This window comes from Daldinia caldariorum (assembly GCF_022478825.1).
Source record: "Daldinia caldariorum strain CBS 122874 unplaced genomic scaffold F4812scaffold_29, whole genome shotgun sequence".
Taxonomy (NCBI): Eukaryota; Fungi; Ascomycota; class Sordariomycetes; order Xylariales; family Hypoxylaceae; genus Daldinia; species Daldinia caldariorum.
Window position 1 is genome coordinate 7,866 of NW_025953065.1, and position 13,166 is coordinate 21,031.

Here is a 13,166-nt window from a genome sequence, read left to right on the forward strand (position 1 = left end):
ACCCCGCCCCCCCCCCCCCCCCCCCCCCCCCCCCCCCCCCCCCCCCCCCCCCCCCCCCCCCCCCCGCGCTCAATCCCTTGGCGGTGCCTACACGTCGCCTTGCCACGCCGCTCTAGCTTTTACTTATATATCTTGAATCTTGCTTCAAGTCTGCCTTGCCTGCATGTAGGCTTGGTCGGCCATACCGGAAGAATAAGGAGGAAGCTAGGAGGTCTTGCCTACGTCGGAGAAGGTCCTCTGGTATAACCTCTTTCGCAAGCAAGATCACGATATTAGTTTCAAGAGTCATGCCTAGATTAGCTGAGCTAGGTTAATTCATACATAGAATCCTCAAAAGAGAGCCATACTCAGGTAAATAAGGTTTCCAGGTGGAACTATTAATTATTAAGGCAGAGCCCTAAGGATAAGGAAGGCGAGGGACGTAGAGAAGTCCGAGATAAAGCCGCTTGGCTTCGGGTAGACCTAGCAGGTGCTTCAATACTTAAGGTACACCTGCAGCCACGAGAAGGATGCAAACCTGAAGCATATTATGCCAGGCTCCTATGCTCGGCCTATGGCAAAGGAACCTTGTTCGTGGACTTAGTTGTCTGTGCCTCGCCATAGCCCATCTCGTGCGGATACGGGTATAATTACACCCTTGAAGATAGATTCGTTGCATCATCCGCCGCATGATAGTTTTCCCATAGGCAGATGTGCAGTCCGAGTAAATGACGTAGGACTGTTTACCGCTGCAGATATACCTCAAGTTTATGTTGTATATAGTTATGTAGGAACTTATTGAGCCTCCCTAAATCTCTTATATTATCCCTTACTCCTATCACTCCTTGTAGAACACTTGCCCTTCCACATCAATGCCGCCTTTATATCCCATACTGCCGGGGGAGGTTTTGTTTCGGGCTTCTCGGCTCGGATCTGGCGCTTATCTATCGTGAATCGAGCTTTAAAGTAGTGTTGGCGGCTGCTTTTATTCTTTAAAGTCCATTGCTTTCCAACAAAAACTCAATGCCCTTCTATCTGTTTCCTCCTCTATTTCTCCCTCTATTTCCTCCTCTTCTCTTCTTTATATTTCCGCCACTGGTTGTTGCTTACTCTAAGTCGGCTTCCCTCCTTATACTATTCTTTGCTGTCGAGATGGAAATTCCAGCAGTTGTTATTTTAGCCAACTACGGGCAAGGATCTTACTATCCGATCCGTGGTCCTCCTAAGCTTGCCAGAGACGTTAATTCAGGAGTTTATTAAGATTATTTTGGTTGGATAAACGTACGGGCCTTTAGCGTTATTATTGTTCCGAGATGGCTGACCAAGTGGCTGACTAGGTGGTTTAGAATTTTGCTAAGCCAGAAATACAATAAAACGTAATATCTTTTAGTCCTATCTAACTAATACTTCAAAATGTTATATCCGTTATGGTAGATTAAACTTGGTTAGAGATCATTAGAAACGATTTGATTAAAAGAGGCCTTAATACTTTTCGCGCTTCTTTCAGCTTAATCTGTGAAGATAAAAGCATCTCCTGCACACTGGACACGCTTAGTAAACTTTGCGACGAAGGTACGGGGAGGTTGGTGTCTAACTGTGAGTATGCTCATCTAATTATTTGCAGATATCCAGAATCTCGCCCTCGATCTCCTGTCCGCCTTCCGACATCTCCCTGCCACTCGCCTTCTACGCTCGAAAACAAGTTAAAACACCTTACAAAACAATTTCCTAAGACTTATTTCCGCGGTTGCCTCCAGGTCCTTCAACTTCAACCGTATCCGACCTTTCCTCAATACCGTCCTCACTGATAAACCGGATAGCAAGATCTGGGACTAAGTCTATAACGCCGTCACTAAATTAACCCCTCCTCCCCGACCGATACCCTCTTTTTTCCAACCGACTCCATGGCTCTGTAATACGAGCAACTTCGCAAATTCGTTAGAACACTGTAAGTACGTAGACGATGTGCTTAAGGAGGAGTTTGGTCCTATGTATGTCAGGCTCCGCGACTTCAACCAGACATACTTTGGTAGTATAGCCGACCTTGAAATTGCATCCGAGGCTTTTTTTAAATAATATATAAAAAGCAATGATCCGCTCTTTGACGACGGCTGGACGGGATGGCCAAAAGACGCGAACTAGGATGATGTGTTGAACTGGTTTGCGGACTTCAGTATAAAGCTGTCGACATTTGCGGAGGCTTATAAGTTAAATCCTGTACGTTAGCGGAGACTATTAGCGAGGCTTAATGAGCCAATCGATGGTTCTATTGTAAAATGTAAGATGGATATCGGTTTTGTAAACAACTTAAAAGTTAGGAAAGACTTGAGATACCACTGGTCCCAGATCCTTATGCCAAAAAAGCTGAAGAGCAACCCGTCCGCCGACAAAGCTTCGGAAGCATGGCTTGATCTAGGGAGATATGCCAGAGAGGTGCTTGTTGCTTAATACACTCGTCGTTTCGTCTTAGGCTTTATAATATGTGGTTTTTTTATGAGGATATAGGAGTTTGATTGCCTGGGGGGTATTGTGTCTAAGTAATTCGATATTAATATAAATGGCCTGCAGTTTATAATTACGATATTGGGGTTTTTGTGGATGAGTGAAGAGCAGCTTAGGTTCGATCCTACTATTATAACATCTGGCGATAAGCGATATATTGACGTTGAACTCAATGGCCAAACAAAGCGCTTGATTATTGACAGGCGTATGAAGCGTGCACCTTGCATAGCCGGCCGGGCAACGACTTGCTGGAAAGCTCATTGCAAGGGAGATCCACAGACGTCACTTGTCATTAAGGACTTATGGCAGTATACGGAACGTGAGGAAGAGAGTGAACTACTTCGGGAGGCAACCGACCAAGGGGTAGTTAATGTGGCCAAGTATTATTACCACGAGACTGTTCAAGTCAGAGGCCTAGATGACAATATTCAGACCAATGTGCGAAAAGGGTTAGATATTATAACTGCAGAGAATTACCAAGCTGGACGCACTGCGATGTCACGAAATACAAGTGTAGCTACTCCACGGAAAGGTCGCAGCACTGCCGGGGTGAAACGGTCATCCAGCCAGACTGGCGCTCCTCTACTGCCAAACAAACGATCCTATTCCGCTTCTCCGACCAAGCCAGCTGGTAGTCCTCTGCCGAATCGAGTGCACCGCCGGGTTATACTCCGCACTTTCGGGGAGCCAATTTATAAGGCAAGTTCTCGGGTAGCTTTACTCCGTAGGCTCGAGGGTTGTATAAATAAATATAAGTCTTTACATAAGACCGGCATCTTTTATAAGGATATTTTGATTAATAATCTTATAATTAATGAAGATAATAACAATATGTTCTGGCTGTTATTCTTAATCGATTTAAACCTTGTTATTAAAGAACAGCGAGAAGTTGTTTCAGGAGCAAAAGGAAAGACAGGAACCAGAGCCTTTATAGCGATTGGGGCCCTTTTTGGCGAGCAATATTCTTTCATACACGATCTTGAGTCATTCTTTTGGGTACTGTTCTGGATATACGTCCACTACAAAGGGCCCGACCAGGGGCAGGTTGTCCCGAAATTTGATAAATAAAATACCGTGGATATGGAGGAGTTGGCGGAGCTAAAGAAGGGATAAGTATCTCATGAGGGAAACTTCCTCAGAACTACGGAGGAGAATTTTACGGCATATTATCAGCCATTAATACCTTGGGTTAACAGATTACGGAAGGCAGTCTTTCCGAATGGCGGGAGGTGGGAGAGAGAGGATAGGGGCTTATACTCTCGTATGAATGCTATTTTTTACGAAGTTTGGAATGACCCGACGGTGTTGGTGGATAAGTAACATCATTTATTATGAATAGAGTGCAGCTCTGTCTTTATTCTGCGAACCTGGTAACTATGATTGACCATGCGCAGGGTTAAGTTTTGTGCTTTCTATAGCTTTAGCGCTATCGATCCTATAAGTTAAGTGCAACAACCTCTAAATTGACTTCGAATCTCAGTTAGAGACAAACTAGTTATAGAAATTTATTTGTATCAAATGTAGATCCTTTCATTGATAATGTCTGGCTATCCTGTTTGCTCGAGTTCAGAATATAAAAAATTTCCTAAACCTGCTATTAAACTACACTACTTGGCTTGCTTCGTGATTGTCTGCAACTTGGGTGTGGCTTATACGTGGACTCGGTGGAAATTCATAGCAAGCTACACTGGGGACATGGACATCGTCACCGCATGAGCGTGCCTGAGCATGATCACGCTGTACGAGCAAGCCGTAAATGTTGAGATTTGTGATCATGTGACCAAACGGATTAAACTTGTCCCCTCATCCGAAATGGAGATAATGATCAATGACCACACTAGTTAATACAACTTCCAACTATAACCAAGAAATTATTTGCGTAGCCCGGTAACTGAGTTTTCCTTGATTGAGACGGAACATGTTCAATAAAAGCAATAAGGCCGAACCAATGCTATTAGACAGCTTTGATTAAATATTTCTGAGGTTTGAACATTTTGCTGTCCGCGCTAAATGGAATTTCGAAGGCGCTGGGGTTTGGACGCTAGATAAAGGAGCGGAAAATGTCAAAGCAGTCAGTTAAGAACTGAGGAAAGCCCTGGCTGAGGCCGAGAAGGTACGGCCATGATCGCATAAGACCAACATTATTTAACGGATCCATAGATTAAGCCAGACAAAGATCGAACTGGAGCCATTATTTGTGCCGAAGGTCCTTGCACCATGAAACTCAAAGACGACACTCGTGTAATTGTTGTAGCCTTATATGGTGACGCTGGACAAGCGACCGTTGCCGGGCTTGCGCTTCCCGAAAGAACGTTGACACATGTCCAGAGAGGAGAGATGAGGGTGCAGGATGGAACCACCGCATATTTCGTCCTGCTTGGGCGTTGACAGTCAAGCGTGACGACTTATAATTTTTGGTACAGCCGGGAACCAGCTAAAGATCAAAGTCCGTCGACGTTAGGGTTCCAAGGTCGAAGGGATATGCTCCGTGCTGCTCTATATTCGGATCAGATCCAGCGGGCTGGTTGAAGTTCGGTGCCATGATCGGTAGTTCCTTAAAGCTTAAGAATTCCTGTGCAGCTTCCAGCTGCTCAGTCTCTGCAACTCTCCCCTCGGTCAATGGATTTATCAGATCCCACGCCTGTTGACTTATTGTTGGCGTATGAATTTTATTAGCCATATTTGGCAGCTTTTGGTTCCTAGGAAGGCCAAGGGTTGTCCGAAACAATACCTCCTTTCCTGAAGGGTGCAAAGATTGTTGCCTTTGGCCGAGCTTATTTCCGGACATCTTTCTGCTCTCTGCCCGAGGAACGGCTATCTCGTGGCCTATCTCCTCGAAACACTGATTATCCCCTTTTTCAACATTAACGCGCGTCTTTTTGGATTTGACGTTTGTTGAATGTCCCTTTACAATTAAATTAGCAGTTTGTCGTTAAACACCACACAACTCTTCTTACCTTCGAGCATGTATGTCTTTACTTTTGAGACCCGACCACGATAGTCTCGGGGTCCTGGCACATATGCTTTCTGAAATCCGGGCTACTTGTCGTCTGTTGTCACCACAATTTGAAGGAAATTTTTACTGGCCTTGATGTTCTTTGTAGAGTCTGCGAGTAGATCGAGTTGATTGGTTGGGATAGTTTTTGCCCAGTTTATCACTTATCTGTTATCGAGCGCAGCCAGAGCGTAAGCAACTACAGCCTATTTCCCTCCTTTCCGGAGAAGGGTCGCCTCGATAGATCTCTCACTAGGGTCCTGTGTGCAGGAAATAATGGATACAAGGCCATTTGGTCTTCGCTTTGGCCCAGATTGAATGGCATTGCAAAAGGCGTTTCCAAGCCTAATGCAAGTCAAATGGTGTTCATCAAGTGGAAGTGTTATGAGACCTCTTAAGACTGCCTCGATGGTATAATGGAGCGACTCCTTTGCAGCAGATTCGATGTCCAGCGACCGATCTTGCGAACGGAAGCGAAGTTCAAGGGTGTCCATTACGCAAAGCCGTTTAGGGTTTCATTGTGCAACAGAGCTTTCGAGCAAAATGTGATATTGCGTCAGAATTCTTGTGGACAGCTGTGTTTGCACCAAGATCTAGAGGAAGACGCGGGGTTCTACCCTATTTTGCTCTGAATTTCCGTGTTTACACGAACCTTTTGAACAAAAATGCGTGTTTGCACCCGACTTTTGGCCGGAAGAACGGTGCCCCGTGCCTCACCCACCACCTAGGACAAGGTTCCAGCATTTGCCCCATTTTACTGCAGGTCTGTTGCCTGGCTTGATTCAGATGCAATCCCGATGTTGATGCTAAGATGCTGGATAGCAGGAGCTGGACTGGGGATGTGCCGTCAAGGACTTTGCTTCGTTTTCATGCCCACAGGTATGTCTTATTCCCATGTTGAGTAATAGTACGTATCCTTTGACGCATATGGAGCACATTTTGTCGGCGGTGGCTCGTCTAGAAGGGGTTGAGCAGTCGGGAGCGGTTCCTCCGCTAGTCATCGTGTTCTTCCCGTTTGGATGACTGAGCATCGTGTGTGGATTGCGACGGATTGGTTTATTAGTTTCTGCCTTATCCGTTGCCTTCCTGTACATATGCGTTCTAGAGGTCCTGGCGGCCAATCCTTCGTCTTCACGTTACAGTTGTATATCCAGGTGCACATGGGTCTTCGGCATCTGTCCGAATCTACGGTAAGACGCTGACACTGCGGTGCTAAGTGGTCTCTCAAGTCCTCCACTCCCCATAAAGCCGGTGCCAACATAGCCACTCAAGGGGTGATCCTAGTGAGTGACCTGGAAGAGGGCATGATGGTGACCGACGGCCTCCCACAGCAAAGGTTACACGGGACTATTACCTTAGGGTATTAATCATTTTAATACCATTAAATCTATTAACTATCAAACCTTTAGCTGACTTTCCCCGTAGGCGCTCTAACCTTCAGCATTAAACTCTAGTTTGTGACTTTGTTTCGTATTGTACCTTGCTCTAGCTCTACTAAGATATCTTCGCCGCCAAATCCCGACGTCCTAACAGACGAGACACCTCAAAACATAATCAAGGTCGTAAATCTGGATTAACTCTCTTCCTCGTGGACGCTATCTAGCTTACTATCGGTATCATAGGATACCGCGGAAGAGCTTGATTCTGCATATGCTAAGTCGTGAGAATACCGAGCCACTACTCCATCACAGCATCACTAACGCTGATACAGACTAGTGTCGAGTACGCAATCTTTATCGTCGTTAATTTTGAAGTATAGAGAGGAGAACGGACGAAGATATCACACGTACAAAGATGGGCAGTACTGGTATTGACTCTCTGCCCTCATTCAGTCCGGGATTCAAAGAACTCAGCGCTCCGCAGGGCTCCGAACGACGACATCTAACAAGGTGCTGAGGATTTGAGGTGCGATATTCCGTCCAATATCTCTAATAAATCTGTTAAGAATAAATAATCACACTATGTACCTCGAAATACTTGATGGAAAGCTCCATCGCGCTCCAATCTCAGATGACCCCCAGGTATGCGTTCCAGCAGACACGGAAACCACAACATTAACTCGGAATAGCATATGCTCGATGTTAGATGTGGTACAGGCATCTGGGCGATGTAAAATCTTCTGTTCTCTTTCTATGTAGCCGTCCTCACGATCTGTTTAAGGACTTTGCAGATAAATACCCATCCGCAGAAGTAATTGGCATCGATTTATCTCCTATCCAGCCCGCAACCGTGCCGCCCAACTGCCGTTTTGTTGTCGACGATATCAATGAGCAGTGGCAATATCCAGACAACAAGTTTGACTTAATTCATATCCGTGCCATGGCTGGGTCAGTGCCAGACTGGGTCGTGTTTCATAAAATAGCTCTGCGGTACGTCATTCTTCATTATTTATCTGTTCTTATTACTCATGGTTATTCAGACATCTAAAGCCTGACGGCTTCGTTGAGCAAGTTGAATTATCAGGACAGGCGATGTCGGACGATGGAACCCTGCCGCAGGACTCGGCCCTGGTACAATGGTGGGAGCTTTTTAAGGCAATGGGCCAGAAGATGGGCAACACATTTGCGGCAGGCGAGGTGGCATGCGAGTCAATCAATGCTGCAGGGTTTATACATATTCACAAGGAGAAAATTAAAGTGCCAATAGGCCCCTGGGCAAAGGACAAAAAGCTTAAGGAGTGGGGGTACTGGAATTTGTGCTTTCTCTTAGATGGATTTGATGGGTTTGCTCTAAGGGGCATGACAACAGTACTTGGTGTGAGTCGTTTTCTGATCGAGGCATGGGAAACGGGCTAACATGAATATGTAATATAGTGGCCGATCGAGAAAGTCCAGCTGTACCTGGCACAACTGCGCAAAGAGTTAAAAGACCCTACAATTCACTCCTATCTTTACTTATGAGTACATAGTTTCGTCTCAAATGCCATTTGCTCACTTTACGCAAGCACGTCATCTATGGCCAGAAACCTGAAATTTAGGATGCAATTGCTACGCTTCTAATGCAGAGCCATCTAAGGGAGGATTATCCTGTCAAGATGAACGACGTCATGAGATGGCCAGAGCGCAGAATTAGAAATTCATAGGTAAATAGATTAATTCTATATAATAATTTCCCGACTTTTCAGTCTTGTGAACTCGAATGTACAATTTTTGGGCCGAGCCTCAATAGTTGGTATAAAATACCCACTTCCTTGTGGTAGTTGGTTCTCCGCGAGTGAATGGCTGATCAGATCGTTGCTCAGGATTTTAAATGGCGAGTGCTATCAGGGTCTCCTGACATATACCTCTTGGATAGCGACTAGTATACTTATATCTACTTAATGGTATGGGTTTCTAACTTCTCATCGCATCCGCCCCAGCAGTCACCTCAAATAGCTATTTAAGTAGCCTCCTGCCACCATTGATGCGCCAAGACTTGGTTTATTGTCGTTCTAGCCGCCGGATCTGGATTTGTTATTCCAGATATCATGTTTTGTGCCTCGGGACCAAGCTCCTTCCCCCACCACTCAAATCTTAGTTCAGGCTGTTCCTTCACTGCCTCCTCAGCTATTTCTGATGCTCCCTTCAGGGCGTCACACCAATCCTTACTGTTAACTTGCTTGAGGAGCCCTTCAGGCACTAACCCGAAATAGGAGAAGTGTCGAACCAGGATCTCTTGTTCCGGCCTTATACCACTCTTTGCTAGCTCCTGGTAATCGTTCAAAAGCAGGAGCTCCCCACCCCCAAAAGTATATATGCACTGCGAATAGAGGTCAGCGTGAATTCTTGAATTTTGACATGGTTCACTTACCACTAGTCCAAACGAGAACATGTCTGACGCCTTTGTCACACCCCTTCCGGTCTGTCCTTCTGGGCTTCGCCACATGGCATTCCCTATTGCATGAGGGGTCTGGTGTGGCTCTCCACCCTCCGACTTGAAAGCGATATCAAAATCACCTAAGGCCACATCGGTAACTGTTTTGTTACCCTCTTTGTCGCAAGTCCAATTGACCAAAATGTTATCAGGTTTCACATCTGCCAAGATTGATTGATTAGTTAGAGGTCTTAAATGACAATTCTGGGCGGAGTGTACCGGTGTGGATCCAATCTTTGCTATGAAGCTCTTGTATTGCCTCTCCTACATGTCGCAATATCTTCTTTCGTTCTGCTAGAGGAAAGTCGGGATCTTCCTGAATCAAGGCAAGAAGGGTGCTTCTGAAATAGGGATAGACTAGAATGCCTTCTTCTTGGTTGCAATCGATGTGCATTCGAAGCCGATGGGAGCTTGCAAACTCCGCTGCGAGGCATAGGGACAGATCGTATATTGGCCTAGGTACGCGCTTGAAGACAAAAGACTCACTCCCGGACCTAATTGAGATGGGTCAGAGGTGTGGCTAAGCTTTGGGATGAGCACATCGAGGTTGAGACGTACTCGGCTTTGAAGACGCTAAGCTTACGGTCCTGTCGATGAAGTTGGAGCACCTCCCTCTGAACGTACACACGACCAGATTTTCCCACTATGGTGGATGCCATTCTGATGCTTGTACGGTAGGCGATCCGACTGAGGGGTGTATGGCAAACAATGCGATTAAGAGACATCAAAGGAGAAGTGGATCGACCAGGGAAGGATGATGGAAAAGATTGGTGAAAAGTAGGAGTTGGTCAAGTTCATCTTATGTGTTTTGCGACAACTTACCCTAAGCTGATGCTCGGTTACGTCAGCCAGTTTTCGGATTTAATTCTACAAAACAAATTAGTTAAATTTTAATAAAATGATAATAATAATAATAAAAAGTTTAATTTATAATTAATATAATAAAATATTACGGTTTTATTATTAATTAATAAAAAATTTAATTTTTTTTTATTATTAAAATACGATAATATTATTAATATAAAAAGTTAATTTAATGTAATTAAATTTTATTTAATTTTTTATTAAATTAATTTTAATAAAAATAAATATAAGGTTTTAATAATTTATTACTATTTTATAAAAAACGTTTTTATATGGTTTTAATTAATTTTAAAAAATTATTTAAATATATTTTTAATAAATATAAAAACTGTTAGTAAGTACGTACGTAAAATGTAAATTAAATAATAAGTAAAATAAATAATAATAGGAGTAAAACCGGTATAAAAGTTTTACATTTTTATAATAATATAAAAAATGGTATAACTATAATTATAAATTATTAAATTTTAAATAAATATAATTATAATTACGAAAACTTTTAATTTTATAAGTAATATAATAAATAAATTATTTATATCCTTAAAGGTTTAATTTTTTTTAATATAAAATATAACTTTAATTATAAGTATTTTAAATATATATTATTTATAAAATATCGTTATAAATATAAAAGCTTTAAGCTTAATAAATTATATGTAACGAATTTATACTTAAGTTCGATAAAATGTAATAACTAAGGTTTTAATTTTAAGTAAATAATAATAATATAAGTTAAGTTTTAATAAAACGTTAAAATGTTTATTAAAAAAGCTTAAAGTTTTTTTCCTTATATATATTAAATATAAAATTTAAATTAATAATTAAGAAAATGTAAATAAATAATTAAATATATAATAGTTTAAATATATTTATAAACCTTTTTATTTATATATTATTTTTATTAAGATTTTATTAATTTTTTAAAGTTTAATTAAAATATTTATTAATTAATACCCTGTTTTTATATTAGGTATAGTTTTATTAATTGTTAATTTATAATATTACTTTTCTCTTTTTAAGGTTTTCTTTCATTTTTTTGTGTTTTTTTTTACTTTATAAAATTAACTTTTTATATTATAATATTAAAACGTATTTCGAAAGGTGTTTACGAAGCCTATGCTTTTTTTATTAAGATTTTCGGTTATTAAAGAATTCTTTATTCTTACTGTTTTTATATTAGTAAAACCTGTTATTTTTTAATTCCGGATTTTTTAATTTTGTAAAGTAATTTAAAAATATTAGGAAAATATTATTTTTTAAGAGAAAATTAATGTTTGTTTAAATAATATATTAAAATGCGTTTATTAATTTAATTAATTTTGTTTTTAAAAAGAAATAGTTAAGATTAAAGTTGTTAAGATTATATATTATAAAAAGGAACTTAAACGTTTAAAAGAAAAAGAAAAAAATTAAAATAAAGATATTTTAAGCTTATTTGGTTTTATTATATTTCCTAACGATCTTATTAAGGTTACCTCTTTTTAAAATAGTTTTAATTTAAATTTAAGTCTTTTTTTGCTCGGAAATAGTTAAGGTTTTTTTAATAAAAATTTTTAATAAATTTTTAAGCGTTTTTAAAATGTTTAATTAATTTTTATATATATATTTTTTAATAAATAATCTTTTTATTTTATTAAGTATTTAATTTAATTATTAAATAGTTTAAAATTTAATATTTTTTTAACTTTATATTCTTAATTAATTTTAATATTTAAAATAATTTATATAAATGCGTTTTTAAAATAATTTATATAAATGCGTTTTTAAAAGTTAATTTTAATAAAAAAATAAAAAAAAACTAAATGTAACTTTATTTTTATTAATAATAATAATTTATAATTAATTTTTAAAATAATTTCTTTAATTTTAAATAATTTAAATTTCTTATAATTTAATTTCTTATTTAATTTTTTAGTTTTAATATTTTATCGTAATAAATAAACTTTATTTCCCTTTTTAACAATTAGTTCTTTAATTTTATATTAATTATTATATTTTTTTATTTTAATTTATAAAAACTTAAATTTATTTATTAAATACTTTTATATAATAATAATTTATTCTGCTATAGTTTTTACCTTAAATATAATTATATGTTTTATATTAATTAACTTTATTATTGAAAAATTATATTTAATATTTATTTTAAATAAAGACATTTTTATATTTTTATTTATAATAATAATTTTATTTAATTATTTTATATTTTATTAATATATATACGGAAATATTATTTTAATATTTAATTTAATTGTTTTATTTATTTATTCAATTATATGTAATATATTATAAATAACTTTTATTTAATATTTATTTTTTTTATTAAATTAATTTAAAATTTAAATATAAAAAGCTTATTTTTATTTAAGATACTTTATTTTAATAATCCGTATTTATTAACTATATATTTAAAGAAAATATATATTAAATTCTTTATAATATTAGCTTTTTTATATAATATAAAATATTCGTATTTAATTAATTTATTAACTATTATTTATATGTTATTATAAAAAGTGTTAATTATAAGTTCTTTTAATTATGATAATTTTTTAAATTTTATTTAAAATTTCTGGAAATTATATAAGCTTATATAACTTATATTTAATTGCTTTAATTTTATTATATAATTTTAAAGATTTTTTAATATTTATATAAAAAGTATTTATACCATTTTTTTATAAATTTATATTATAGTTTTTTACTTATTTAAACTTTTATACGTAATTCTTTTATAAATATTATTACTTTTAATAGTTATGTAACATCGATACATAAGCACTTTATTAAGGATAAAGTGCTTTATCGCCGATATTGAAAAGAGAAATAATATATTTATTATTATTATATAAAAAGATATTATATTATTAATTAACTTTAAATAAATTTTTTTTTAAATATCATTAATATATTAATTTTACTTTTATTATTATTTAATTTATTTATTTATTATTTTATATTATGTATATATATT

The 13,166-nt window shown here is 37.8% G+C and overlaps 3 protein-coding genes across 3 annotated transcripts; 2 read left to right on the plus strand and 1 right to left on the minus strand.

The window, feature by feature from the left end:
• Positions 1–1,002: 1,002 nt before the first annotated feature.
• F4812DRAFT_453675 (uncharacterized protein) lies at positions 1,003–3,801 on the plus strand (the record flags this gene model as incomplete). The annotated part of the gene is made up of 8 exons (XM_047936518.1): positions 1,003–1,195; positions 1,429–1,551; positions 1,604–1,681; positions 1,817–1,974; positions 2,122–2,196; positions 2,233–2,412; positions 2,548–3,525; positions 3,607–3,801. 8 exons carry the CDS (start codon positions 1,003–1,005, stop codon positions 3,799–3,801), a joined length of 1,980 nt encoding a protein of 659 aa, XP_047785512.1.
• Positions 3,802–7,270: 3,469 nt separating this feature from the next.
• Positions 7,271–8,376, plus strand: F4812DRAFT_463890 (S-adenosyl-L-methionine-dependent methyltransferase; the record flags this gene model as incomplete). Its single annotated transcript, XM_047938281.1, has 5 exons — positions 7,271–7,365; positions 7,422–7,497; positions 7,562–7,845; positions 7,896–8,232; positions 8,290–8,376. 5 exons carry the CDS (start codon positions 7,271–7,273, stop codon positions 8,374–8,376), a joined length of 879 nt encoding a protein of 292 aa, XP_047785513.1.
• Positions 8,377–8,544: 168 nt separating this feature from the next.
• On the minus strand, positions 8,545–10,281 carry F4812DRAFT_447432 (kinase-like domain-containing protein). Its single transcript, XM_047935741.1, has 4 exons — positions 9,887–10,281; positions 9,548–9,822; positions 9,266–9,489; positions 8,545–9,214 (listed from the first exon to the last, which is right to left on the minus strand). Exons 1-4 carry the CDS (start codon positions 10,051–10,053, stop codon positions 8,855–8,857), a joined length of 1,026 nt encoding a protein of 341 aa, XP_047785514.1. The 5' UTR covers positions 10,054–10,281; the 3' UTR covers positions 8,545–8,854.
• Between the last annotated feature and the right edge of the window lie 2,885 nt (positions 10,282–13,166).

What these genes read in the sequence shown, in the direction of transcription:
- F4812DRAFT_447432 (XM_047935741.1), bottom strand. Translation starts at nt 10,053, where the DNA reads ATGTCTCTTAATCGCATTGTTTGCCATACACCCCTCAGTCGGATCGCC. An exon ending in CTTAGCGTCTTCAAAGCCGA is followed by an intron (nt 9,823 to 9,886) that starts GTACGTCTCAAC and finishes CATCTCAATTAG; the next exon opens with GTCCGGGAGTGAGTCTTTTG. An exon ending in TGTTCTCGTTTGGACTAGTG is followed by an intron (nt 9,215 to 9,265) that starts GTAAGTGAACCA and finishes CTCTATTCGCAG; the next exon opens with TGCATATATACTTTTGGGGG.